The sequence below is a fragment of the Miscanthus floridulus genome, chromosome 8 (genome assembly GCF_019320115.1).
Source record: "Miscanthus floridulus cultivar M001 chromosome 8, ASM1932011v1, whole genome shotgun sequence".
Classification (NCBI taxonomy): Eukaryota; Viridiplantae; Streptophyta; class Magnoliopsida; order Poales; family Poaceae; genus Miscanthus; species Miscanthus floridulus.
Genome location: NC_089587.1, coordinates 210,517,662 through 210,543,584, shown reverse-complemented (window position 1 = coordinate 210,543,584; position 25,923 = coordinate 210,517,662). Strand labels below are relative to the sequence as shown.

General features: G+C 48.0%; 1 protein-coding gene and 1 pseudogene across 1 annotated transcript; one reads left to right on the top strand and one right to left on the bottom strand.

Moving 5' to 3' along the window:
- The first annotated feature begins 5,252 nt into the window (after window positions 1-5,252).
- LOC136470577 (uncharacterized mitochondrial protein AtMg00810-like) lies at window positions 5,253-5,919 on the top strand. The gene is made up of 2 exons (XM_066468378.1): window positions 5,253-5,547; window positions 5,645-5,919. Exons 1-2 carry the CDS (start codon window positions 5,253-5,255, stop codon window positions 5,917-5,919), a joined length of 570 nt encoding a protein of 189 aa, XP_066324475.1.
- Window positions 5,920-7,157: 1,238 nt separating this feature from the next.
- The window catches only part of LOC136474810 (uncharacterized), a 43,158-nt pseudogene continuing 24,392 nt past the window's right edge, over window positions 7,158-25,923 (bottom strand).

Genomic DNA, 25,923 nt, shown 5'->3' with positions numbered 1-25,923 from the left:
CGGCATATACGCTCATGCATATGTATATGCCCATGATTAAGTAGAATTGAGTAACTAGGTTGCTAGGGTTAGCCATACATAGGCATATACCCGAGTATCAGGCATATCTATATATGTATAGATGTCTACTCATTTTAGGTGATTGGATATGGATATATTCAAGTATGTGTCATGGTGCATACACATACGTGAATATAAAGGGCTAACTACTACTACGGCGGAGGGTAATATATTATCTACATGGGAGAGTGCAGGTGTAACTATCGGCACATATAAAATACTATATATGGGTTTATATATATATATTCCTACCGCGGATATATTTGCATGGGTGCAAATATATTACTATTCATGCTATATTTATCCATGTATTTATATACGGAGTATAGTGTATATATGTACGCGGACTTACGTGGCTAAGAGCTGTTATTTACTAGATGCAACTATGGGTTAATTATTAAATAAAAACTAAAAAGCAATCATATCTAGAATTTAAATGGGCACCAAAAATTAGGGAATAGGATTCAAATATGTAGGGTTTTATTTTAGAAGATTTATGGTGCAAGAATTATGGAATTCAGAATTAAGACTGGAAATATATAAATTACCAAAGTTTATCGGCTAAACGCGAATGGAAATGAATATGGAAATAATTTCTACAATTTTATCTAATGAAAATGAGTGGCAAATATCTGGGTATGATCTAGGGTAACTCTAGCTTATTTTAGTATTTTTCTGGGATTTTTTCTGTACTTAAAAGCTTACCTTTTAATATCCTGTGTACAATCCCCGGGTGCACATAGCATTTACCCTGATCGCTGACGCGTGGGCCTAGTCAATGGTCCAGCTGACCGATACTGTGCTTGTGAGCCGATCGGTGAACCAGCCTTCTCCGTTTCTATGGTTCACGCACACCAGGTTGACTTAGAGGAGGAGGAGTATGGGGCACTGCCGTGTAGGGCCCAAGGGGCGAGGTGGAGCGGCCCCATTGGTCACACAGACGTGGCCGGGCTTATCCCTTCCTCTGCCTCATCCCGTATCGGTCATCCTTGTCTTCAATCGAGCGAGCTGAGAGAGGAAGAGAGAAAGAGAGAGAGGGGAAAGGGAGAAGAGAGAAGGAGAGATAGAAAGGAGGGAAGCAGTGCGGCCATGGCGAGTGGCAGGGTGGGGCGGGGCAGCTGTTGTGCTTGCTGTGGTGGCGTAGGGCAAGGCAAGGGGAGCAGAGGGAGCAGAGAGTGCGCTCGATGGCAGTGCAGGGTGTGCGGGTGGCATGCTCAACAATGGCGGGGGTGGTGCGTGGTGAAGGGCGAGCGAAGGGGAGCAGGGGCAGGGCGGTGATGGCGTGGTGCTCCGGCAGCGGGTAGCGCGACGGCATCAGCGGCTGTGGTGATTGCAGAATAGGAGGCAACGTGGCCGGTGGACAGCCATGGTGGCTCGATGGAGCAGAGAGCATAGGAGGAAGAGGAGGGAAGGGTGGAGACGGGACCCGAGCTCGGTGAGGTGCTTCTCGACGGCAGCCATGGCCGACCTTTTATAGGCGCATGGTAAAGCCGTTCGGCAGAGATATTCTCCGACCATGGAGATCTTTGCCAACAATGGTGGCAGGGCACAGTGAGGTCGGCGACTTCAGTGACCGTCGCATAGGAAATCAGTGGAGCAGCGAGCTATCGGTTGCTAGAAAATATCTCTGGCAGTGTTCTTCACGTGCTTGAGATGGATGCGGCGGCCACATGGTGTCAATGCGGTGTTGACGCGGCGCGAATGCGGCGCACGTGAAGGCGACACGGCGAGGGTGACACAGCACTTCGTTGACCACTACAGAAGGTGAAGCTGACGGGCGGGTGTAGGGTCGAGATGACAGACTAGAGGGGATGAATAGTCCTTTCTAAAATTAACCGTGTCGGCTAACTGTAACCAATGCGGAATTAAAATTATCAGTCTAGCCAAGACTACACCCCTCTATCTAAGTTACAAGCACCTTACAAAGACCTTAATTAGGCAACAAAGGTGCCGGGCTAGCTACAGCTCACCTAATCAATTCTAGAGCAAGGTCACATAAACCTATGCACTAGTACTTTGGTAACCGAGAGAGCTCCTACACAAACTAGTAAGCAAAAGCACAAAGCCACCTAAGCTCACTAGCAATGCTCAGTAACAAGGCTACACAAGCTAAATTATGGAGCACAAATTACTTAGCTACACAAACTAAGAAATGTGGCTAACATGGTTATTAAAACCAAATTAGCCACGCGAAGGAGCTAGTTCTATGCCACACAAGCAAGAAGGCAACTAGCAAGCTACTAAAGCTAAACTAGTCACAAGAGCAACTACACAAGCACAATGTATGAAATTTAAATAAAAGCTTGTGTTGCGCGGAATGCAAACCACCGAGAAGAATGATAAAATACAAAGTTGACACGATGATTTTATCCCAAGGTTCACGTGCTTGCCAACACACTAGTCCCCGTTGTGTCGACTGCTCACTTGGTGGTTCGGCGGTTAATTGGCATCACTCACCAAGCCCACACGTTGGGCACCACAAGAACCTATCCACAAGTGAGTGTAGCTCAATGACAGGCTCAACTAGAGTTGCTCTTCGCGATCCCCACGGGGTGAGCACAATCTCCCTCACAAATCCTCCTCTAGAGCACCGCAGAATCTTCTCATGTGCTTCAACAGAGTCATAGGCCACCAAGCCATCTACGAGGTGGAAACCTCCAAGAATAACAAGCACCACCGGCTTGTAAACACGATCACCTAGTGCCACTCGATGCAATCGCACTAGAATCGCTCACTCACTCGATCGGATGATCACTATGAAGCATAAGTGAGGTAGAGGGCTCCCAAGCACCACCACACAAGCCACCAAGGCTCTAGTGTGCTTAGCAACCAGCCCAAGCCCGAGCTCCACCTCTATTTATAGCCCCCAAGCCAAATAGAGTCGTTGGAGCAAAGCTACTGGTTTTTGCGAGGGCACCGGGCACGGCGGTGCCTGGCACTGGACACGGCGGTGTCCTCCCCAACGGTTGAATTCTAACAGCTAGAAACTAGTCGTTGGTCACTGGATAGGGGTGGTGGTGCACCGCCCTAGGGGTGGTGGTGACCACCTGGCCAACTGCCCGAGAACCCTACTCTCTGGAATTTTAGGGCGGTGCACCGCCCTAGGCACGGCGGTGCCTAGGCGGTGACCGGCCCCGAATCCCCCACTCTGCCAAAAAGTGGCAGTGCCATGATGGTGCGCTGGACACCCCATGGCAGTGCCACTGCCCTGCCCATGGTAGTGCACACCAGTCATGGCGGTGCCCTAGTCCTTCTACACGCTCTCGGCCACTTCCAAATAGTCACCGAACATAGGAGGGCGGTGCCACCCCAACTCCTCCTTCTCAGCCTTGTCCAGCCGGTCACCACCATAGGGGTAGCGTGCACCGGACAGGGGGTGGTGGTGCCACCCAAGCAGCACCCCAGAGCCTGGTTTCGCCTCCTCTTCTTCACCTTTGCGAAAGTGCCAACACCACCAAGTGTTCACCAACTTGTGCAAGTGTGTTAGCTTTTCACAAACATTTTTCCAAAGGATTAGCACTCTTCTTGCCATGCCACTCGATCCTAACACGTATGCAAAGTTAGATCGCTCAAGTGGCACTAGATGACCGATATGCAAACAAGTTTGCCCCTCTTGATAGTACGGCCATCTATCCTAAACCCGGTCATGCACCTCTCTACACAACCTTTGACCGGTGAAATGAAATGCTCTAGGTTATACCTTTGCCTTGCGCATTCCATTCCATCTCCTCCAATGTTGATGCAACACATGCACCAACTAATCACCAAATGATATGATCCACTTCATATCATCATGTGACCGTATTGGTTCATCGATCTTGACTTGACTTGCTCTTCACCTTTGCCTTGGTTCATCGGTGCCAAGTCATCACTCAACTTGCCCTTCACACTTGCAACTGGTCCATCGAGCCAAGCCTTGTCTTGATCTTCTTTACCTTAGTCATATGACTCAATGTCATGTCTCATATGCAATGAACTCCTTCATCACATGTGTGAGCTTTGCAACATCTCCAAGCCATTTTTACCTCCACGGCATATGTTGCTCACACACATATACATGTGGACTAATCACCTATGTATCTCACATTAAACATAATTAGTCCACCTAAGGTTGTCACTCAATCACCAAAACCAAACAAGGACCTTTCAGTGGGCCCCACTCATCGGTGAGAGGGAGGAAGAGGAGAAGAGGAGGGGCTGATGCATCGCTGGGCCAAAGGCCTGGTTGGGCCAGCCTTGCGCGCGGCCTAGGCGGAAAGGAAGAGAGGGGAGGGATGGAAGTGGAGAAGGGCTGCTGCTGACGGCCGGACCAAGCTGCTGGCCACGCTGGACCGAGCCCATTCGGCAGGAGGGAAGCAGGCTTGGGCCGGGAGGAGTCCACAGGAGAACGATTTTCTACTTTTCCCAGAAAATGTATAACAATGTAGATGTATCTATTTCCTTTAATAGATAGATTATGTAAATCAAGAAGAGAAATGTAATGCAATATTCATGATGTATTTCTAAATATTATATATATTCTAGTATGACTAAGTATTATATCTACTCTATTATAACTATGACACAAATTAAAATTATTAATCTCATATTTCTAGATTTCCTAATATATATATATATATATAACTATAATTTAACTAAATGTAAAATTCGAAGGGAATATTGGAAAGAAAATTAAACCTATAATTCATTAATGTGATGGCTATTATAATTCCTAGAGAATAAAATATTGCTTATATCTACGATGTATTAAATAATTCAAAGATGCAATTGATAATTAAAGGGCGTTATTTTGGTGCCGTAAATAAATTCCAGAAAAACAAGCATGCAAGCAACCATTCAAGCATTCAAGCAATCACGCAAGCAAACATACACCCAAGCAAACAAAGTGCAGGCAATGGAATATAAATGCGAAGCAATTTCTCTAATCCTAGAAAATATTCCTAGCGCTACAACTAAATCCTACGAGATACGAAACGCATATGATGGATTTTGATGCAGGGTTTTCGGAAAACATTTTTAAAATGGTTTTGTGAAAAATAATTAGTCAAGGTTTTAATTTGTTGAAAATTTTAAAAAGTTTAAATTTTTTTAGTGGTTTTTAACATGATGTAAAAACACGGGTGTTACAGAGTTCTGATTCGTCGCTGTTCGTTCTGCGGCGAGGACACGAGGTTGCCTACCTCCTGCTGTACATGGATGAAATGGTGCTCACCGGGTCCAGCAACGCAGTTCTCGAACGGATCGTCGATCGACTACGTGCTGAGTTCGCAATCAAGGATCTCGGTGAACTACACTTCTTCCTCGGCATCGATGTGAAGCGTACACTGACCGGCTTCTATCTATCGCAACAGCAGTATGCGGACGATATTCTTGAACGTGCAGCGATGATGAACTGCAGGACGGCGTCAACACCGATCGATGCCAAGGGCAAGCTGTCCGCTGATGGGCCACCGCTTGAAGACGCCAAGACATACCGGAGTATCACCGGTGCGCTACAGTACCTTACCGTGACACCCCCTGATTTGGCGTTCGCGGTCCAGCAGGCGTGCTTGCATATGCACGACCCCCCGTGTTCCCCATCAAGCTCTGCTGAAAAGGATACTCCGCTATGTTCGAGGGACCAGCGCGATGGGACCGTACATCCATGGCAGCCGTGACCTCTCCATCACGGCATACTCCAATGCCGATTGGGCGGGCTGCCCCGACACCAGACGATCGACGTCAGGGTTCTGCGTCTTCCTGGGCGACGCGCTTGTCTCGTGGTCTTCAAAGCGCCAGCCCACGGTGTCGCACTCCAGTGCCGAAGCTGAATACCGTGCTGTCATCAACGCCGCGGCGGAGTGCATCTGGCTTCGTTAGTTGCTCGGCGAGCTCCAGTGCGCGGTCACCAAAGCCACCGTCACCTACTGCGACAATGTCTCGGTGGTATACATGTCGGCCAACCCAGTTCATCACAAGCGCACCAAACACATCGAACTGGACATTCATTTTGTTCGCGAGAGAGTCCAGCTCGGTGATGTTCGAGTTCTTCATGTGCCCACCGGCGAACAGTATGCAGATGTCATGACCAAAGGGCTGCCTACTTCGACATTTGAGTCATTTCGTTCCTGTCTTTGCGTCGCTGTGCCGACCCATCAGACTGTGGGGGGTGTTGAAGTGTTGTATTATACCAGTTATAGTCTCAGGTAGTTAGCACAATCTTTGATAGTGAGGTGGCCATGACGTCGCCCACGCTCATCCCGTGCGCACCCAACACCGGTTACTGTAACCTGTATATGTATACTCCAGAGAGCAACACGAGAACTTGTTGGCTCAATCTCTCTTCATGCATCACTTACACCTTGCACCACCTTGCACCGGTGATTGTCTTGTTGCTGGGGTCACCGATTGGTGTTTAGCAATGTGTGGAGAAGACACATATGGTGATTGTAGCCACCATCAAACCAAAGCTACGTGAGCGTGGGATATAGGAAAATGTTACATTACACCCAAGTCGAGATGGTTGTCTTCATGCTTCTGCTCAATGTTTTATTCTCTGATTGTTGGCTCGGTGATCTCCTAACAATCACACTACTGGAAACAGTATTTTCCCTGTGTGCCACTTATTTTTCTTGATGGGTCTCGAAAGGCTCACAGAGAAAATGTAATTAATCTGTTGGTTCGTGTTCCTCACAGAAGAATTTCAACATGTTCATTGCAATTTGTTGTCTTTATCATGTGGAAGAATATAGTTATATGTGTTTTCTCCTTGTTTTTTCCTCGAAAGATATACCAGATCCAAGCCTTTGTCGTCAAGGCTATATGATGCCTAGTAGGCTCGTTGGCTCGTCACTGCTCAATCCATGCCAAGGTCTGACAAAGACAAATGCAACAGGAGCCCATAACCTGAAATGCAATACCTTGGGTATGAGCAACCTGCTGGATTTGTGCCTAGACTTCGATTTTTGCATAGATTTCATTTCTAAGGATCCAAAAGGGACCTAAATGATCATGGTCTTATCATGGCGAAAATAAATGAATACATATATGAAGTACGTATTTATATTGAATCTTCATGGGATACAGAATGTAACTCCATAGAATACATTGTTTAATTACACTTTTTAAAGATTGCACTAGGAGTAAAACAACACAAATAATGAATACAACGAATATATTTTTCTCTTCCAACCAAATGAAAAAGAAAAAAATACAAATGACACTAATTAAAATTTGTACCGCAAATAATTAATTCAATCATCAACTGAGAATAGTTATTTTGCTCGATTGTCTTGCATACACCGCATCATCCGTGGCTCATGCCTTTGTTTCCTTAGCACTTAGGCATGTTAGGAGGACGTGGCATCATTTGAGCGCCTGGGGTCTTGCCATTTTTCACAATGAACACAGTGTCCATGCCCCACACCGTGTGACGATCGAAGTGGCAATGCATAAACCACACACCTAACAGACAAGCAAAGAAATAATCAGCACAACGTAAGATAAAAAAAACCATATATATATATATATATATATATATATATATATATATATATATATATAACAACATATATACTGTAGTTCGATCACTGTTGCCCAAATTTAGCAAATACTCACCAGGATTTGCCGCGTGGAAGCGCATTGCAGCCCAGCCGCCCGTAGGCACGGAGACAGTGTTCTGGTACGGCGGGTCGACCAGGTTGTACGTGGCCGGGTCCTTGTCCTTGTCGAAGTTACCGAAGCCTCTGCCCACCACGTAGAAGCTGAAACCGTGCAAGTGCATGGGGTGGCTCTCGGCACCAAGGATGGCCGTGTCCTGGAACACCACCTCCACCACGGTGCCGTACTCCACCACCTTCACCTTGGTGCCCTGCTTCGTGAGCTGGAACTCCACCGGCGGGTCAGGGGCGGTGAAGTTGAAGAAGAAGGGCGGTTTGTTAGGGAAGTTCGGCTCGTACACGCCGCTGATGGAGTCATAGTAGGCGTCGAGGATGTCAACGGTCGGCGTCACGAAGCTGACGTTGTTCAGGCTCGCCGCGAGGCGGGTGTTTCCGGGGCCGGGGCCGGTGCACGTCTCGTTGGCCCCGCAGGGGAGCGTGTTGACGGAGATTGTCACGAGCATGTGCTCGTCGACCTCCATTGGCACGTCGATCGGGTGCTCCTTGGTGACCAGGGAGCGGAGCTGCACCGTGTACGCCGTTGCCGCGGCGGTGTCGTTGATGACCGGCAGGACGGGGGAGTCTGGTGGCCCCGCTGAGGGCGGCGCGTCCGTGTATTCCAGAATGGCCGTGGTGTTTTTATCGTTGACCGGGAGTCCGATGTTGGTGAAGAACGGGCTCGCGGCCATGTAGTAGCGGTTGTTGTCGCCTGAGCCGTTGGTGGCGCGGTTAGCCTCGAGGAGCATGTTCATGGTCTGTCCGGGGGAGATCATGATGTAGTCGACGGTGAACGGCTTGAGGTAGCGGCCGTCGGTGCCGACCACCGTGAGGCGGTGCCCGGCGATGGCGAAGAACATCTCGTTGGTGAGCCCAGCGTTGATGATCCGGAGTAGGTACATCTTGCCATGCTCCACCAACATCTTGAAGGTGTCATTCTTGGAGCACGGGGCGAAGTCGCCGGGCTGGCCGTTGATGGTGTTTGCGTCCGAAACCTGGACGTCGCCGCCGGTCCTCTGGGACTCCAGGAGAACTTGCTCCACGTCTTCATTCCACCACTCGCCGAGGATGATGGGCATCTCCTTGTGCGGCTTTGTGTAGGGGTAGACGGAGCCTCGCTTGGGGTGGATGACGATGGCGCCGTGCACGGTGGCGCGGTCGAAGTCGCTGTGCGCGTGCCACCACAGCGTGCCCTCCTCCTCGGTGAAGATGATCTTGTAGGTGAAGTTGGCGCCAGGCTGGATGGGGCACTGCGTGATGTACTCCGGGCCATCAGACCACGGGTTCCGCGGCTGGTCCACGCCGTGCCAGTGGAGGGTGATGTTCTTGTTGCCCTGGTTGTACACGTTCACGATCACCACGTCACCCTTGCGCGCGTAGATGGTCGGCCCGGGGAACTGCCCGTTCACAGCCAGGATGGTCTTCTCCTGGCAGAGCCGGGTGACCTTGGTCTCCTTGATCTGCGAAATATATATCACACGCCGGCGTTAGTCCTTGTCTCCTCTTAATCGAGCCTACTGCATGGTGGGTGTGTAGGATGAAGCAAGCAGTGGGCGTCAAAAGGGGCTTGGATATCTAGCAAAGAGGCTAATTTCGATAAGACGATGCTGCATTCTGGAACGGAAAAGATTAGCAAGCAGCTAATAAGATGTGTCACATCGTTGCTAGCTTTTTTCTCAAGTGATGACGATTCAGCAGTTCACATCAGGGAAATGGGAAAATTGTGGCTTCCGTAGTTTCTTTGCTTAGCAAATATATATAACTGCTAATACGGTTTCTAGTTAGACAAGCAAGTATGTAAGAAGTCAATCTGTGCCTGTCGGAATACAGCTAGCTAGGTCTACTTACTTCTTCATGCTCATGCAGAGTATCTAACAGTTCATACTAGCTAGAGACCTGACATGTCCAAATGTTCTGAAGGTATGCAAATATGCAATCACATCAACCTAGCTAGATATTTCAAAACTAGAACATGCATATGTACAGCTGTTGATTTGTATGTGCCCGCAAATACTACGTGCTCAAGCAACTGCCTGCATCTCTGAAATTAAACTAGTACTGATACATATAGGTTGAAATGAAGTGAGATGTATGGATGAACTTACAACGAAGTCGTAGTGAGTATTCCTGGAGGCCTGGGCCGGGCTAGCTGCAACTCCAAAGGCTAACACCACGCCTAGCAGTAACCAGAGCCGGCCTGCCGCCGGCATCTTAGCTACACCGCCGCCCATCGTCGGACGTTGCCGAAGGGGCATGCAGCAGAGCTAGCTCAGCTCGGCTCTCTGATCTTCGTGTATGATGATGATGTGTGTGCGCTCTGTTTATTTTTTTATTTTTTTGAAGGAACGTGTGTGCGCTCTGTTAGTTTGAGCAAACTGGAACAACGTGTTTAGCAGCGAGCGAGAGGATGCAAAGGCTAGCTAGCTTCTGCAATGTGATCTCCGTGCGTTGCTGCGATGCTCATCTGGCTCGGACGCCGCAGGTATTTATAGAGAGCTGCCAATGAAACGACGAGGGATGCATATGCATGTGCATCCTCCGTTCGTCATACCGCCACCAGTCAGTGCCTAAACTACCCCGGTCCGGTCGATAACTTGGAATGCTTGTCTGCTTGGCTAGCTTAGCAACTCGTCCACGCGCGTCCTAGCAGCGTTTTTCCGACGACAAATGCACGGTGTGGCTCCAGAAGCCGCGTACTAGCCTGAAACGCCCTCCTCTGCCTCCTCCGTTAGCGTGAGTTGATTGGCGTGGCCTAGCAGATCGACTGCCTCGCCCCGGTGGCGCGAGCGTGTGACGACGACGACGACGTCCGAGCTACCTAGGCTTGAATCTTCACCGCGGTAACTGGCACGACGGCGACTTGGGTTGCTAGTTTAATTAGAACGAGTCAAGGTCCAAGGAACCCAATGCGCGCCGGCCACATATGCATGCAAGTTTTCAACGAACGGCAGCAGGCAAGCAAGGAGGGTTCCGAGAGATGCTGGCTTACAGCGAATGGCCCTGCTTTTGGATGCTATAGCAGCAGACCAGTAGTTAGGGCTAGCTTGTTTAGATTATTTGGCACACCGTACCTAATATTGAAGGTTGAGGTGATCAATTTGACTACTACCAATAATATATATGAACGTGGGCATAACGAACCTATATATGCTGTGCTGACTATGCAATATAATCATGAAGAGATCGTACGTGCTGGATATTTTCGGCGAGTTGCTATAATCATGAAGAGATCGTACGTGCTGGATATTTTCGGCGAGTTGCTCAGCCATGCACGTATGTACGTACGTAAACAATACTCCAATACATGCATGTCTGTACGTACGTAACGGTCGTACGTGCCTAGCTGGCTAGGCTTATATGCACGGTGAGTACGCCTGATCGAGACACTAAGCTATGTGACACCAACTAACAGCCAGAAATGTTCTCTTGCGTCTTTCAAAAAGAGATGTTCTCTCTTTGCGACGTGTGATGTGATCCGATCGGGGGAGTGTATGCACGGCGGGCACGTCTGCGACACTGTGACACCAACAGCAAGAATGTCCTCTTGCGAGGTCCTGATCTGATCGACCGGCCGGCGTTCGTCCGTTCGTCTCAGTCATCCAAACATCTCAGACTACTCTTTGAACTCCGCGTGAAGCAAGCTAAAAGCAGACCGATTTCCAGGGTATCGGTCTTAACTTTTTTTTGAAGTAAATTACTACTAGTAGATTATTCCGTTTTGACTTCAATAACTAGAGAAATTCGTGCGCAGAGACTTTTCAAGTGGTTCTTAATTGCAGTGCAGGGCATGTCTGGCATGGATTACGAAAGCGAGCACGTATGCATGACCATGAACCAATAGGCAGTAGGACGGACGGACAATTAATAGCCCAGTGACGAATAAACTGGCAATGTGACGTGCATATGGGCCAAATTTTTTACAATTTGGCTCTTTTTTGAAAGTTTCTCATAAATAGATTTTTGGCGGAAAGAATTTAGGAAATGGACTCTTAGCTCGGCGTCATTGAGGGTGGCACCGGCGCCACCGTCACTGGCGTCGAGCTCCTGGACACGGGGCCATGACCGGCTAGGGGGCTCGGCGCCAGAGTGACTGGCGCCGAGCTCAGCGCCGTAGATCTTGGCGCCGAGCTCCCTGCATTTAACCCCAGCCCAACCTTCTTGCCCGAGCGTTCTTCCTCTTCTTTCTCCTCCCTCTCGGGTTTTTCTCTCCCCACTTCACCCTACCTCACGAATTGACATATTGGACTTTGAAAAACTTGATTTGATCCGTAGATCTTCGAGAGCAAGGTATACTCGCTTACCTCCTTGTTTTTTCGCATCGATTCGGTATATATTAGTCGGATTTTTGAACCTAAGAATCGTCATTACTTAGGGTTTCATTGTATCCCTCAATATATTTATTATACAACCGTAGGTTGATTCCAAGGCGTGGAAAAAGCTAGCAAAGCTAGCCGCATGTAGTTATGTTATGGGTTCATTGTTGTGGATCAAATGAGAAACCCTAGGTTTAGGGTATAATATTAACTGCTTTCGGTTCTTAGAACGAAATTGGTTGTATTGTAGTTATGGTTCTCATTGATATTTTTTTGTGATGTTTTGATTTATGTTTGTTAAATTACATCCGTTTTGTTACATGCAAGAAATGTTTCGGGAGGAGTTTTGGCGAAAACGGGGTCGTCCTCGAGAATTATACCCCGACGCGTCTAGCAAAGATGCCTCCGTCCCTCCTGACCTTTCTGTCCCTAACTGTGACTGTAGTTTTCCGGCCCATGTTTTTCAATCGAAACATCCGGACACAGCCGTGCGTTGCTTCTACACATGTAGTCGGTTTAATGTAAGAAATTGTTTGTACTATCCTTTTTCTTTATTTGTTTAAGTATGGTACTAATATTTTGTTGGAATCTCGCTGTGTAGGACCATGAGAGGTGCTTTTTCTTTCAGTGGATCGATGGTGCAGACAAGTTTGATCCTAGGTACCTCTTTTTCGACGATTGGTTTAGAGGGAGACATCCACGTGAGCACTTCAAGCGGTGGGTTCCACCCCCCTAACCCTCCGGCAATGACGGCTAAGGAGAAGCACCTAGCCGCAGTTAGACGACTCGAGGAACCTCCTCTGTATGATTGCGGAGATCGAGCTGTGATAAACCCTGAGAATACGTTGGAGTTTGTGTGTCCAAACAAGCATAAAGTAAGTGGAAAGTGTATGTGTTAAAATCTTGAGCTATATGTGTTCATGTACTAATGTCTCATTATTTAGGTGTATTCAATGGCGAAGTGTCGTTTCAAGAAGTGGTTGTATGGTCCTAAGAACCAATGGCCGGAAGAACCGCGGAGGGTTAAGGAAAAGAAGAAAGAATGGGTAATCTACAAAGCACCTCCTGTCATGTGCGAATGTGGTGTAAAATCCAACTATGGCCTAGTCCCTTCGGAGCTTGGAATAGGCTATTATTGCGGCCATATGATTGAGTATGATGAGGTTCGTTATTTTTATGGTAAACATGGAATCCAACATATATGATATAATATTTCTTTTGAACAGAGCACTAGGAAATGCAGTTGGAAATGTTATGATGGTCAAGCTAAGTTCTTGGATGAACTGAAGAAGATGCAACTAATTGCACGGAAGAGGGGATATGGACCTGACTACGTCAACCTATTCGTTAAACATCACAAAGAAAAGATGCGTGAGTTTGATAGACAGCGCGGTATTTGTAACCCGATCGATGTTGGACTTAACAAATGAGGATTGGAGAGGCGGATGACGTTAGAGGAGGAGAGGGCAAGGAATGAGGCAAGGGAGGAGACAAGAGTATAGATGCAGGTCTTGAATGAGCATGTTGCTACATTATGTGCCAGTGAGTGCTTGAAAACCTTTTTTTTCGTTGTCTGGTTTTAAATGTAATATAATCGCGTTGCTAACTGATTGCATTTTATACATGAAGGGATTGGTTGCAGCGGGGAACATGCCACAGAGGTGGCTCATGTAAGGTATGAGGAGAAGAAGTTAGATGGCCATAGATCATGAGCTGGTCGCTCCGTTCAATCACCGATTGTGTTGTGTGATGAGGGAGACGAGGATGAGGACGACACTAGCAGACTGAGTGAGTTCATTGCTCTAGCAGAGGCGGGTATACAGGCGCAGGAGGCTGAGGATGACACTGGCAGACTGAGCGAGCTCATCGCTCTAGCAGAGGCGGGCATTCAGACGCAGGAGGCTGACGACGACACTGGCAGACTGAGCGAGCTCATCGCTCTAGTAGAGGTGGGCTTATAGGCAGAGGAGGATGACGACGCGTTCTTCACTCAGGCCGCAGCGGCCATAGATGAAGCGAAGGCCGCTTACTACAAGCGACAAGCAGGTCAGAGCAACGTAGTTGAGCCTAGCCACAGCAACAGGGTTGTAGTAGAGGACTGGTACTCGGATGATGAGTTTCTTACTCAGTACGTTTTAGACTGAGGATTTGGAAGTGCATTTACCCCTATGTCTACTGTCGGCACGTAGTTGTAGTATTAATATGTTGTGTAATGTGGCATAGTATTGAACTTTTCATTATGTGGTTGTTTTCATTATCTATGGTCTTAATATTCCGCTTAATGATACGGACGTATTTAAATTTGAACACGTGCTGCAAAAAAACTTAACGACGTACGGCATTATATAAATCAACACACGAAACACATTAAATGGCATGTGACTACATATACCGAACCTGGGTATAGAGTTTTCTTTGACTAAACCTAATATGCCTTAGGTAATTAAACCATGCCTTAGGTAATTAAACCTAGCATGCCTTAGGTAATTAAACCTGAGTACATGTGAAAAAGATAAAGTCATCCTAGTAGTGTGGTCACATAGCAAATTGTGTTGCACCTTCTCCATAGTAGCCTCCCGTTGTTGTTGGTGGTGGTGGTGGGGGTGACGGGGGAGGCCCCTTGTTCTTGTGGTTAGGGCAGGTGCAATATGGATCATTACAGAGTGCCTCCTGTGAATCGGGACCATTGTTGTTGTCGTTCTATTCGTCATCCTTGTAACCGCTGCTAACTTCCCTTTCTAGATCGAAGATATGGTCTTGTAGGTAGTAGATGTACTCCGCATGTGGATAAATAGGTCGAGGATCGACCCACCTACTGAATCCACAGTTTTCTTCGGCCAAGGAAGACTACAATAAGTATGTCGTGTAAGTGATATACAAGACAAACATATTGAAGAAACAAATAGTAATAGCAATTACCCATGCTCGCAGACATTTGAAGAAACGACGACCTCCATCTATTCCCTCGGTGAATATCTGCACTAGGCAGTCCTCACCATGCATGCATTTTGGCCACTCTTCTTTCCTTTCATCATATCCTCTCAGTGGTGTCTCTTTGGTGAAATCACTTTTGCTCTCAACTGGGAATCTCTCATAAAGAGCTTCCTCAAAGAAATCGGGACCAAGAGGACCCTCCCACCCCCAGGTAGTTTCCTTCCCCTTTCCTCTCCCTCTGGATGACCCTCCAGACATTGGTACTGCAACGAAAGCAAATGCTGAGGAGTGTTCTTCTTCCTTGTTGTTTATGTGAATGAGAGGGAGTGAGTGGTTATTTATAGGTTGAGAGGAGGAATGGAGGCCTCTCAATGTGCCATGTCAGCGATCCATGTGCCTCTTCACCTCACCCCTTGGATCAAACAGTCATAAGATGGATGGTGGAGATAGAGTGGAGTTGTGCTTCCTTGCATGCTAGTACTATATCAGTGATGTGATAATTCGATGTTGTCCGTGTATCTGAAAAGTCTATGTTTATTGTCTGAAAAAGCATAGATTCGTTCATTGTTGATTGGTAATCCTAGATTCATGTACAAAGCGTATGTACAATATTTCCTGGATTATACACATTGTAATAAATTTATAGTTAATCTGTGCACTACATTTGTGCCTTTGTACAAGTGTAGTATGATTAAAGGTTCACGCAAAAAATTCGCAAGATACAGTCTTGTATTAGGAGCATCCACAGTTACAAACAGAGACATCAATATATATTCCAAACATTTAATCATACAACGAGCATAATGCAACCACAATGAATATCACAACCAACATAATATGTCATGCAAAGTCCAAATAGTCCACAATGTCCATATAGTCCCGAATAGTTACAGAAAAGTAAATACAAAATTCATAATAGTTCATAGTAACACCTACCACATCCCTCACTGCCTCCTACTCTTGCCCTTACCCTTGTGACCCAGAGCGCTGGTGCCTGGAGTGTAAGGGTCATGCGGACGGCGTCGCCTAGTGTCTAGAGGCGGTGTAGGATGAGTCGATGGAGCGTTATGGAGCTGAGAGGGGCCAAGCTCATCGTGCCTCTTGTCCACGTCATCGTCGTCGTCGTCGTCCTCATCCCCGTCCCCTGTAGCTGCTTGACTAGAGGAACCCAAGCCTCCTCTTCCTGTGGAAGGAACATACATGTCTTGCGTCGTGTCTGTCCTGCAACCACAACAACCAGCCGCACGGCGTAGACGACGTGATAGCCTCTGTTGTACAAAACTATGTTAACTAAAAGAATATAACGTATTAATGATATGTTTGAAAGAATATTTTAAATCTTACGTCTAGGAAGCCAAGTATGTAGTCGTCATTGACTCTCGGCCGAACGCGCTCGATCTCTTCAACTGAGCATTTCAGTGTATTGCCCTGCAACAAAGTTCTCAATAATAAGACTTCTGAACAGATAGCATTTAGTTTTGTTTTCTTTTGTACAATAATCTAACTTATTATAAGGGTTATACGGCTCAAAGGTTGCAATAACTACAATAGATAACTCCTAATGTCGGTCCAAGAACGCCGAATGTATTGTTATGTAACTCAACGTAAAAAAATAAGACAATTGGCTTACCACTCTGTCCAACATCAGTCTTGCCTCCACCTGCCTTCCTGCACGAGTCGACTGGTCGTACGCCGTGTCTTCATCGTCAGAGGACTCGATGTCGGCGTAGTTAGTTTCGATCCACTGTAGCCTCAGCCTGCACCGTGTCGCACGCTGGTACCAAGCTTGGTACCGCCTGAACTCATGGTTCGTGTGTGGCTCATTGTTGTCATCCACGTTGTCGTGCATCTCCTCCCATTCCTCAATGTAGGACTGGTGGTGCCTCTCCCAGTCAAAAATCTTTTTGTTCCTCTAATGATCCAACCTGCACGTATGTCATCGTTACATTAATCCACGTACGTGGCACCATATTATAAGAAATGGACCATCATCATGAGACATTTGAAATATCAAAACACTTACTTGTGTAAGTCAATGCCAGTCGAGAACAGAGGCATAGGCCAAAGCTGTCTCACTCCAAATTGGCGTGCAACCCTATCTGGCAGGTGGTACTCGACAGCATAGAAGCAGATTAGAGGGCACCTCATCCTATAGAAGTAGTCGTCGGCCCCACAGACGTTGCTCAGTTGAAAAGGAAGTGCGTCCTCTCCACCATACGGCTCCCACTCCACCTGCAACATGTCCAAATAAGATGTTAGATGGTATACTAATCCTTTTCAAAGCAGCATGGAAAATAAAATTTACTTATACTAGATGTCGTCGGCATATCTAGCTCGTTCATGTACTCAATGTACGCCCGGTCTATCCTCGTGTGCGGAACCCTGACCTGGTCCCAAAGGTACGCCCACGTCGGCTAGCGACTTGGCGGCTAACCTTGGAACCACTCACGATGAGCCAGAACCTCTGGACGACCAACTGGAAAACGAGCCCACATGCACAGCTGTAATAGGTACACGCATCCACCAAGTGATGGGTTGGACGTAGACCGATGACACCCCTCGCACAGCTGCCGGTATAGAAAACACAAGACTGCAGAGCCCCAGTTGTACTGACCCGCCTGGTCCCAGTCAGTGAGGCAGTGGATCCACATCCAGGACGCACTATCACCCGTGGCATCGGGAAAGAGAACGCAAGCAAAAAGGTGTAGGATCCACGCCCGGCAGTAGTACCCAACCGTCTCCTCATCTGCCTCCTCAGGGCACTGTGCGAACTCTGCACGTAGCCATGAGATGGGAACTCCAGAAGTGCGAGCCCCTTTCTCACCAAGCTCATGCCCAAGGAAGGCCTCCACTCGTGCTCTCCAGCCCTCTGATGTGCATTGCCCGGTGACTGGGTTCCCATGAATCCTTAGGCCTAGCATCTTCTGACAGTCCTGGAGCAAGACTGTCATCTCCCCGAAAGGTAGGTGGAAGCTGTGAGTCTCCAGCCGCCACCTATATTTAAGACAAAGCAAGATTACTTGTCAAAAAGTCAATCGCATGAACAAATGGCCATGAATGGAGGCAATTATTCACTTTAATACCTGTCTACCAACGCAGTAATCGCCGCTGAGTTGAACTTGGGCAACCCACGATGAACCTGAAAGGAGATGACATCCATGCCAGCTCTTTGCAGGAAAGGAGTGTACCTGTCGTCGTACCGAATGTCCAAGAACCCACTGTGGGTCCTAGAACGAAGGTGCGAAAGGTCCTACATCGAATAAAACATAGTCACATGTTACTTCACGAACACATGTACGAATAAAACTTATAGATTATTACCTGTCCTAGTGCAACAAGACGTCCTCTGTGGGTCTCCTCGTACGTCGGGTCGAGCAGGTGGAATTGCTCCATCCTACAAAAAAAGTGAATGAATTAGAATTCCAATGTACAATGAAACATGAACTTATAAATGTATAAGTAATTGACACAAATACAAGCATAAATTGAGACATGCATAATTAAATATATGAATAAGACAAATATAAAATAATACTATAAACCAATAGTCCTACCTCACTAATCTGCCAACGGCAACTTCGTGAGTTGTGGCCAAGTCTACCGCACTTGCCGCACTCATACTGCTTGGGATCAGTAACAAATGGAGTTCCTCTCCCATGCCTAGTTCTTCCGGGTATCTGATCCATAACCATCCTGTGCCTCGTCCTCTGCCTTGATCCATGCTTGTTCCAACGGTAAGCTGGATCCGCAATGTACTTCGGCCCATCATATGGAGGCCACTCTCCAGGGTCCCAGAAAGGCACGAAGCGGGGGCTCCATGTGTTCACAAGCGTGTTGACACTGAACTCGTGAGGTATCCTCCTCTCGATATTATAGTTGCGATGCCTAGCTACTGCCACCAAATGAGAACATACAAAGTGGTATTGCCTTGGTTTACCACAAGTGCACTTGAAATCTTGGAGGACAACCACATGTATCCTCGACTCTCGGACCTCGCCGTCGGATGTTGTACCGCCCCTATGCTCGACCTGATAAGTCCCTGTGGCATGGTCAAAGCATGCAACCTCATGTGTGCCAGCCCTTTCTCTTGCCTTCTCTAGATGTGCCTTTGGTTTCGGAGCCCATATGTCTCCATCACTCCTCAACTGCAATGAATGGGCATGTCTATTGTTGAACCAGGCAACAAGCTTATAGAAGGTGAATTGAACAATTGCATTCACGGGCATACCACGTATCCCTAATAGTAACTTATTGAATGACTCTACCATGTTGCTGCACTGAAACTCGTACCTCCAGCCACCGACGTTGTGAGCTCTCGTCCATTTCTCCAAATCCCTCATCAAACCAGTGAGCCATTGTCTACCTTCTGCATTTGATGTGGTTCTGACCTGCTCCAACTTTTCCTTAAAGTACTTGTCCTCAAGCTATCGAGTAGCCTCCTGGAACAGATCAAAGTTACCCTTGACACCATCCTTCCGGAGTAGATTCTCGGCAAGGTGCCGAGTACACCAACGATGGTGCAATGGTGCATACCCCTCTATCTGCTCTCGCACGGCATTAAGTATGCCCTGATGCCTATCAGATATGACGCCAACCTCCCTGCCAGGCCCAACCATGTGTATCCGGACTAGCCTCAAGAACCATCCCCAACTATCATTGTTCTCCTTCTCAACCAAGGCAAATGCCAAAGAAACCAACTTGTTCTTCACATCACAGGATATGGCTATAAGAAGTGTGCCCTGGTATTTGCCAATCAAGAACGTACCATCAATGGAGAAGACGGGACGACAGTGCCTAAAGGCCTCGACACACTGAGAGAAGCACCAGAAGGCACGGAAGAATATCTGCCTCCCATCCTTCCATGCATTAGGTTTTGGGATGTACTCATAATGCATGCCAGGATTCACCGCTTTGATTGCATTGAAAAGAACTGGCAGCTGCTCATACCCATCCTCCCAGTCCCCATATATCATCTTCCACGCTCGCTGCTTAGCCCTCCATGCTTTACCATAAGTTATCACATATCCTCCATACAACGCTTCAACGGTCCTGATAATTGTCCTCACCTTCATGTTGGGTTCTCCCTGCAAAATTCCCATCAACCGCTTGGCAATGAGGGTAGATGTCAACTGCCGATGCCTTAGTGTTAGCTCATGGTCAGCACAATTGTGTGGCCTGACAACTTTTGTGATCTTCTATTTTCTGGTTACCTGTTGCTTCCTTGCACAAACCCTCCATGGGCAGCGTTCCTTGTCACACACAACTGTGTAACGGCGCTCCACATATAAATGCAATACCCTGTAAGGCCTCTTTTGTATCATACCAAAAGCCTGCAACCACCTCTTCAAAGCAGGGAGGTCATTGAACACCCTCCCATTCTCAATTACCATGTTAGGACCAGCCTCAGGAGCTTCTAGGAGCTCATCATCACGTCCTTCTGCAAACGCCTAATCGGAATGAGCAAGATCGCTGAACTCATGAACTCTGGGATCACGGCGATCGGGAAAGATACGCCTCATCATCTCAACGTCACTCTCCGTCAGCTCTCCAACAGGGCGATCATCATCAGAATCAAGAGCCCTAGTCATCTCATATGGCTCTAAATCATACATAATTTCAACACTATTTAACCCACGGAATCCATCTCCAAACTGCACTTGCACAGCAACAGGGGGCACATCCACATTCTCAAGAATGTCTCCTGCAACATCATTACAGAAATGAGGAAAGAATGAAAGAAATAGATGTAAGGAAAGGGGTAAGGTCCCAAAAACCATGCGGTTAAGACACTTACTCGGATGATTCTGTGTCAAAGGGATCTCATAAGGAGGATCTGCCATGGAAAAATGAGTCTGACAACCATCTCCAAATACTGCATTGGGGGCAGATTGAGCATCGGGAACTATAGGTGTAATCTGCACATGCAGGTAAGGTTCCAGAACGGGAGGGTTGATGTATGCCTGATGATCCATTGTTGGGGTAAACCCATGAGGGATGGGATCAACTAACACCCGACGCACAACCACGTCCAAACATTGCAGCTGGCTCTTCATAGCTGATCTTACATAGTTCTCCCACTGATCCGTACAACCAATTGAGATCATTCGCCTGAAAATGTTCGGAGGACAACCTAGGTGTAGTAAACCATCAACTTCAATGCCATCATCTCCAAGGCAATGCAGCTCCTCCCGAGCCCTTGCAACCATGTCACTAAATGAAGGCCTATCATTGAATAGCATAGGCACGCTTTGCATGTCAAGAAACTCAACATATCCATAGCGATCGCTTTCAACTGTGCCTCCATGATATATGGTCACTAGGTTATCCATCTATTTCAAACAAGTAATGAAACACATTTTCTTTAGTCCCAATTAGACGATAGATAGTACCTAACAAGTACTTTCTAACTACAAACTAAGTAATCAAGATAATAACTACGAATATATTTACAATGTACTCACTAAATAGCTAGATCATAGGTACATAACTAAAAATGTAACTACATATCTAAGTAGCTATCTAACTATATCTATGTGCCCATATGTCTATGTTTCTATCTATCTACATATATATCTCACTAGATCACTAACTAAGTCAACTATCTGAGTCATCACATTAACTAATAAATAACAAATACCAACTTAGTAGTTACATTGCATATTCATAATTTTTACCCATCCGGACCGGCGAACGATGGGCGTGGGTCAGGCCGAAGATAGACGACGGCAGTGGCGCGGTAGACGACAGCGCGCGCTGCAAGCGCGGGATGCCCGGGGCTACGCGCGACGAGTCCGGCTCGACGGGCGCGGCCTAGGGCCGACGGTGGAGGGCAAGGCGTGGCCAACCACGGGAGACAGCGCGGCGAGGGGCATGGCGCGGGGCGGGGGGCGGCCTCGGCGCGGCACGGGGCGGGGAGGAGGGGGCGGGCACGGCCTCGGGCGTGGACGCGGGAGCAGGTGCAGCCTCGGAGCGGCGACGGGCGTGGCGCGGGGCGAGGGGCGGCCTCTGCGCGGCGACGGGCGCGGCGCGGGGTTGAAGCGGCGAGGGGCGCGGCATGGGCCGCGGGGCACGGGAGCGGGCGCGGAAGAAGCCGCGGTGGCGCCGGCTCGGCGGCGAGGCGTGGGCACGGGCGCGGCGTGGGGCGGCAGCGTAGGGCGGCGGCGCGGCACGGCATCGAGCAGTGGCGCGGGCGCGGGCGCGCGGCGGTGGCGCGGCGCTGTGGCACGGGCGCGGGCGGGCGGTGGTGGCGCGGCGCTGTGGCGCGGCGGCGCGGCGCGGTGGCCCGGTGGAGCGGCAGCGCGGCGCGGTGGCGTGGTGGCGTGGCGGCGCGGGCGCGGAGGCGGCCGAGGTGGCACGGGCGCGGAGGCGGCGGCGGCGCGGGCAAGGGCGGCGGCGTCGGCAGGGCTAGGGCGCGGGAGGAAGAAGAGAGCGGAGCGGTGCGGGCCATAGATATTTCCGAGCTCTACGCCAAGATCTAACAAAATGGTGATGCCATATTGGAACTAAATAATAGAGAGATGAAAATTCTTTTTTTTTTTGCGAAAGAGATGTAAATTCTTTGCTATACAAGATACAAGAAACTATGCCTACATAAGAATTAAGATAGGAAGGGATGATAGACTTAGCGTAGCTCAGCTGGCTAGGTTCTTTATAGTAGAACTTATCCATCCAGATTCAAGTAATCGACTTGATTCAGTAGCGGGGACTTCTTAGGAGAGAAGATGGAGTAAGAATATATTAGTTTATTGTGTGGTTCACTGAAAAGATAGGAAGAGATGAATATATAAATAGAATCACAGTTTTTTTTGTCAAGTCTCCATTGGACCTTATCGCCATATCCTCCCTTTAGGTAATCATCTTCACTTGACTTGACATGTTTAGCGGGAGAGGTTTTGATAATTGACATTTAATTTGCAAACCTTTTAAGATTTAACACTTGTATCATAATGACATGTGGAGTCAACCTGCACGGGAATTTCTCGGTGGAGAAGATCAAGTAAGAGTAGATTAGTTAAGTGTTTGACCAGGTGTTTAGAGATCGAGTTGTCAGCATACCACTGACGTCTGACGGCCAGTGAAGAGGCTGGAGCACCAGATCGAACCATCCGTTGGGCCACCACGTCAGAGCACGCGCGTTACCAAACCTAACCCAAAAGTTTAGTCTGCTTTTTTTAGGATTAGGAAACCGAAGAAGTATAGATGATGAATGGTTATGTTGAGCGGCCGGCCCACTGGTGACCAGCAGGTGCTTCATCGGGCATTCGGCCAGGCCAACAGCATTTGTGGCCGCCTTCAGAGACGGGACAAGGAACCCCGAACAGAAATCCCCGTAGCAGGAGGGATGCAGCACGCCACCACCAGCTCTAGGCAATGGATGCATGCTAGCGTGGACATCCTTGATGGAGACGCATCCCTCCGTGCAACCACATCCTCAGGTAGAGGATCATCGTGAACATTCACGAGCACAGAGCTAGCTAAGCACGGGGTACACCTCCCTGTCGGAGTCCTTTGCTGTCCTTAGAGCTCGTACTATTACACAAACGTTTCTCAGTCCCTCTTACTTAAAAAGGAGTCCATTAAAAATCATTTCTAAACATGATTTCAGAGATCATCCGTATCCAAAAATCAATTATATAGGCGATCGATGTTTCTAGCCGTCCCTAAAAACTTCATCTATTTTCATCGGTGGTTAGTACTACATCCAGAAATGTTATTTCTGGAAGCGATCGGCGTTACGAATCGTTTGTATAAAAAGCATTTGTAAAGAAGGTAGTGTTAGTGCAACAAAAAAAACTTTCTAAATGTAGTTGGATGAAGGTGAACATCATATCAAAGTTATAGAGCTCGAATAGATCTACAACTTTATAATTGATGCCATTTTTATTTAAAATCATTTAGGGTACCACAAATATGTTTTTAGTTTTCAGATGTGGCGGCCTCCCTAGCAGGATTTTTTTACAGCCAATTTTTATATTTTGAAAATTTATTTTTTAGAAGTAGGCCATGTTATTACCAGTCGTCTTTATCAGTAGATTTCTAGAAGCAATCAGAAGCATTAACTGCCTTTATAAACTGATTTATAGAAATGGTTGCATATGCACTTGAGTAGTGATAATTGGAAAACCCACCTCTATAGACCAATTTTGACTACCTCTAAAAAGCGGTTTCGTACGGGTGCCTCACAATTCATTTGGGGGTTTCTCTCTCACCTTTGATGAAGATGTTGGCTGCAAGGAGGAAGGGCAAGATGGCGTTCATGGGGGGCCCTTCATTTCTGAAGACAGATTCGATGCAACGGGCTCTGGCTTGCCGTTGCAAGCCATCACGACAGGGCACAACAGGATCACAGGCAGTCAAGCGATGAACATGATAATGAGGTGGTGAGAATGTGATATGATTAAGTTGAGAAGGCAGCCCACCGATGCCATTGCTAGCCGTCGATCTCAAGGGTTCGCCGCTGAGTTCCTCTCTCCCAAGTCCCAAGAGGGAAACGTTGGATTGGAAAAGGAGGCGGTGTGGTCGAGTAGGATGACGAGAAGTTTTAGTTACTGGCAAGGGAAACTTTGCATGATTTTTCAGGTTGATGGTGAGGAAGACTTTCTGGTTTTGTTGATCGAGTCATGATGATTAGGGTTTGGTTTTTTTTTTTTGTTGATTCACTTAAGCTAGTTTTTTTAAAGAAAATTAGAGAGAGGTAGAGGGCATGTGCAACAGAGATGCCATTAATCACATGGTGGATAGAAAACCATACAAAACCATAGTGTGTGTTAGGCGTATGGAGCGGAACGATCAAGGCAGGACGTCGTCCTGCTTTTTAGTTGTAGAGAAGAGGTTTAATTACGCTTGACTAAATCTTATTTTAATTAAATCAAATTAATCCAAGATGGGGATATGGCTTTAGATCGACTCACTTAAATGTATAGCTATCATGTCTATCTATTATGAGGTTGAAAATGTGGAAGGCAAGTCACACGCCCGTGCACACGGCCAGCTGTGTCGAGTCACGATGCCCAAAGGCTTAGACTTGGCCATGACATGGCACCAGCGAATATTTTGTAGCCCTAAACTATGAACATGAGAAGGGACGACTGTTGGAAAGTGGGATTTCCAGCAGGTAGAGAAAGGGGGATTCCGCCCAGTCGGTGCCCCAGGCGGAGGTTCAGCGGATAGACAGTAAAAGGTGGGTCCCAGCACAATTAGGGTTTCATAAATGAGTTCACCCACCACCTCTTACAGGGTTCAGCTCCCCCTTTTTATAGGGCGTTGTTCACTACTCCCCCCTTTTTACATCTTTGTCCTACAACTGCTACAACACTTTCCCTGAATATTCTTCCGCCAGTACGAGCCGCCTGGGGCAATCTGGACCTTCTCCTCTTTGAACCACCTTCACTTCTTGGGCCTTAGCCATCGGCCCAAATGAGGCCTTTACCGGCCTGGGGTGTCCGCCGCGCCATAAGCCTCCGCCCCACGGAGGAGCCCGCTCAACCTCCGCCTGTGGCACCGTGGCCACCGCCTTCGCCGGATGGTCTCCGCCTTCGTGCTCCGACCCTTCGCCTACCCAAGATGCAGGGCGAAGGTCCTGCCGGTTGTCCATGCATGACATTATCCAACAATTCTGTTATCGTTAGTTCACACTCTCTTTAGCCTCCGCTACTCGCGTATCTGCGCCCCAACAGTTTTCCCCTTGAGGGTGCGGTCCGATGTGAGCAGGCCGTGAGCCTCAAGTCTGGTGCTGGTTCCGAGTGGCAGAGGCTCCTCTCGTTTCCCCCCTGGATCACCCGGATCGGGCCATTGGGTGTGTGATGTGTTGGTTTCTGATTTTTGCAATGGCTTCGGAACCGATGCGTTCGTGAACAGTCATGACCGTTGGCGTCTGCAATTTGAGGCGTTGGCTGCGGCCTATATAGGGGGGAGTTGGTGGGGAGACCCCCCCCATGCTGCCTGAGCCATCACTTTCTTTCCTGTAGCTTTCCAATTGTCTA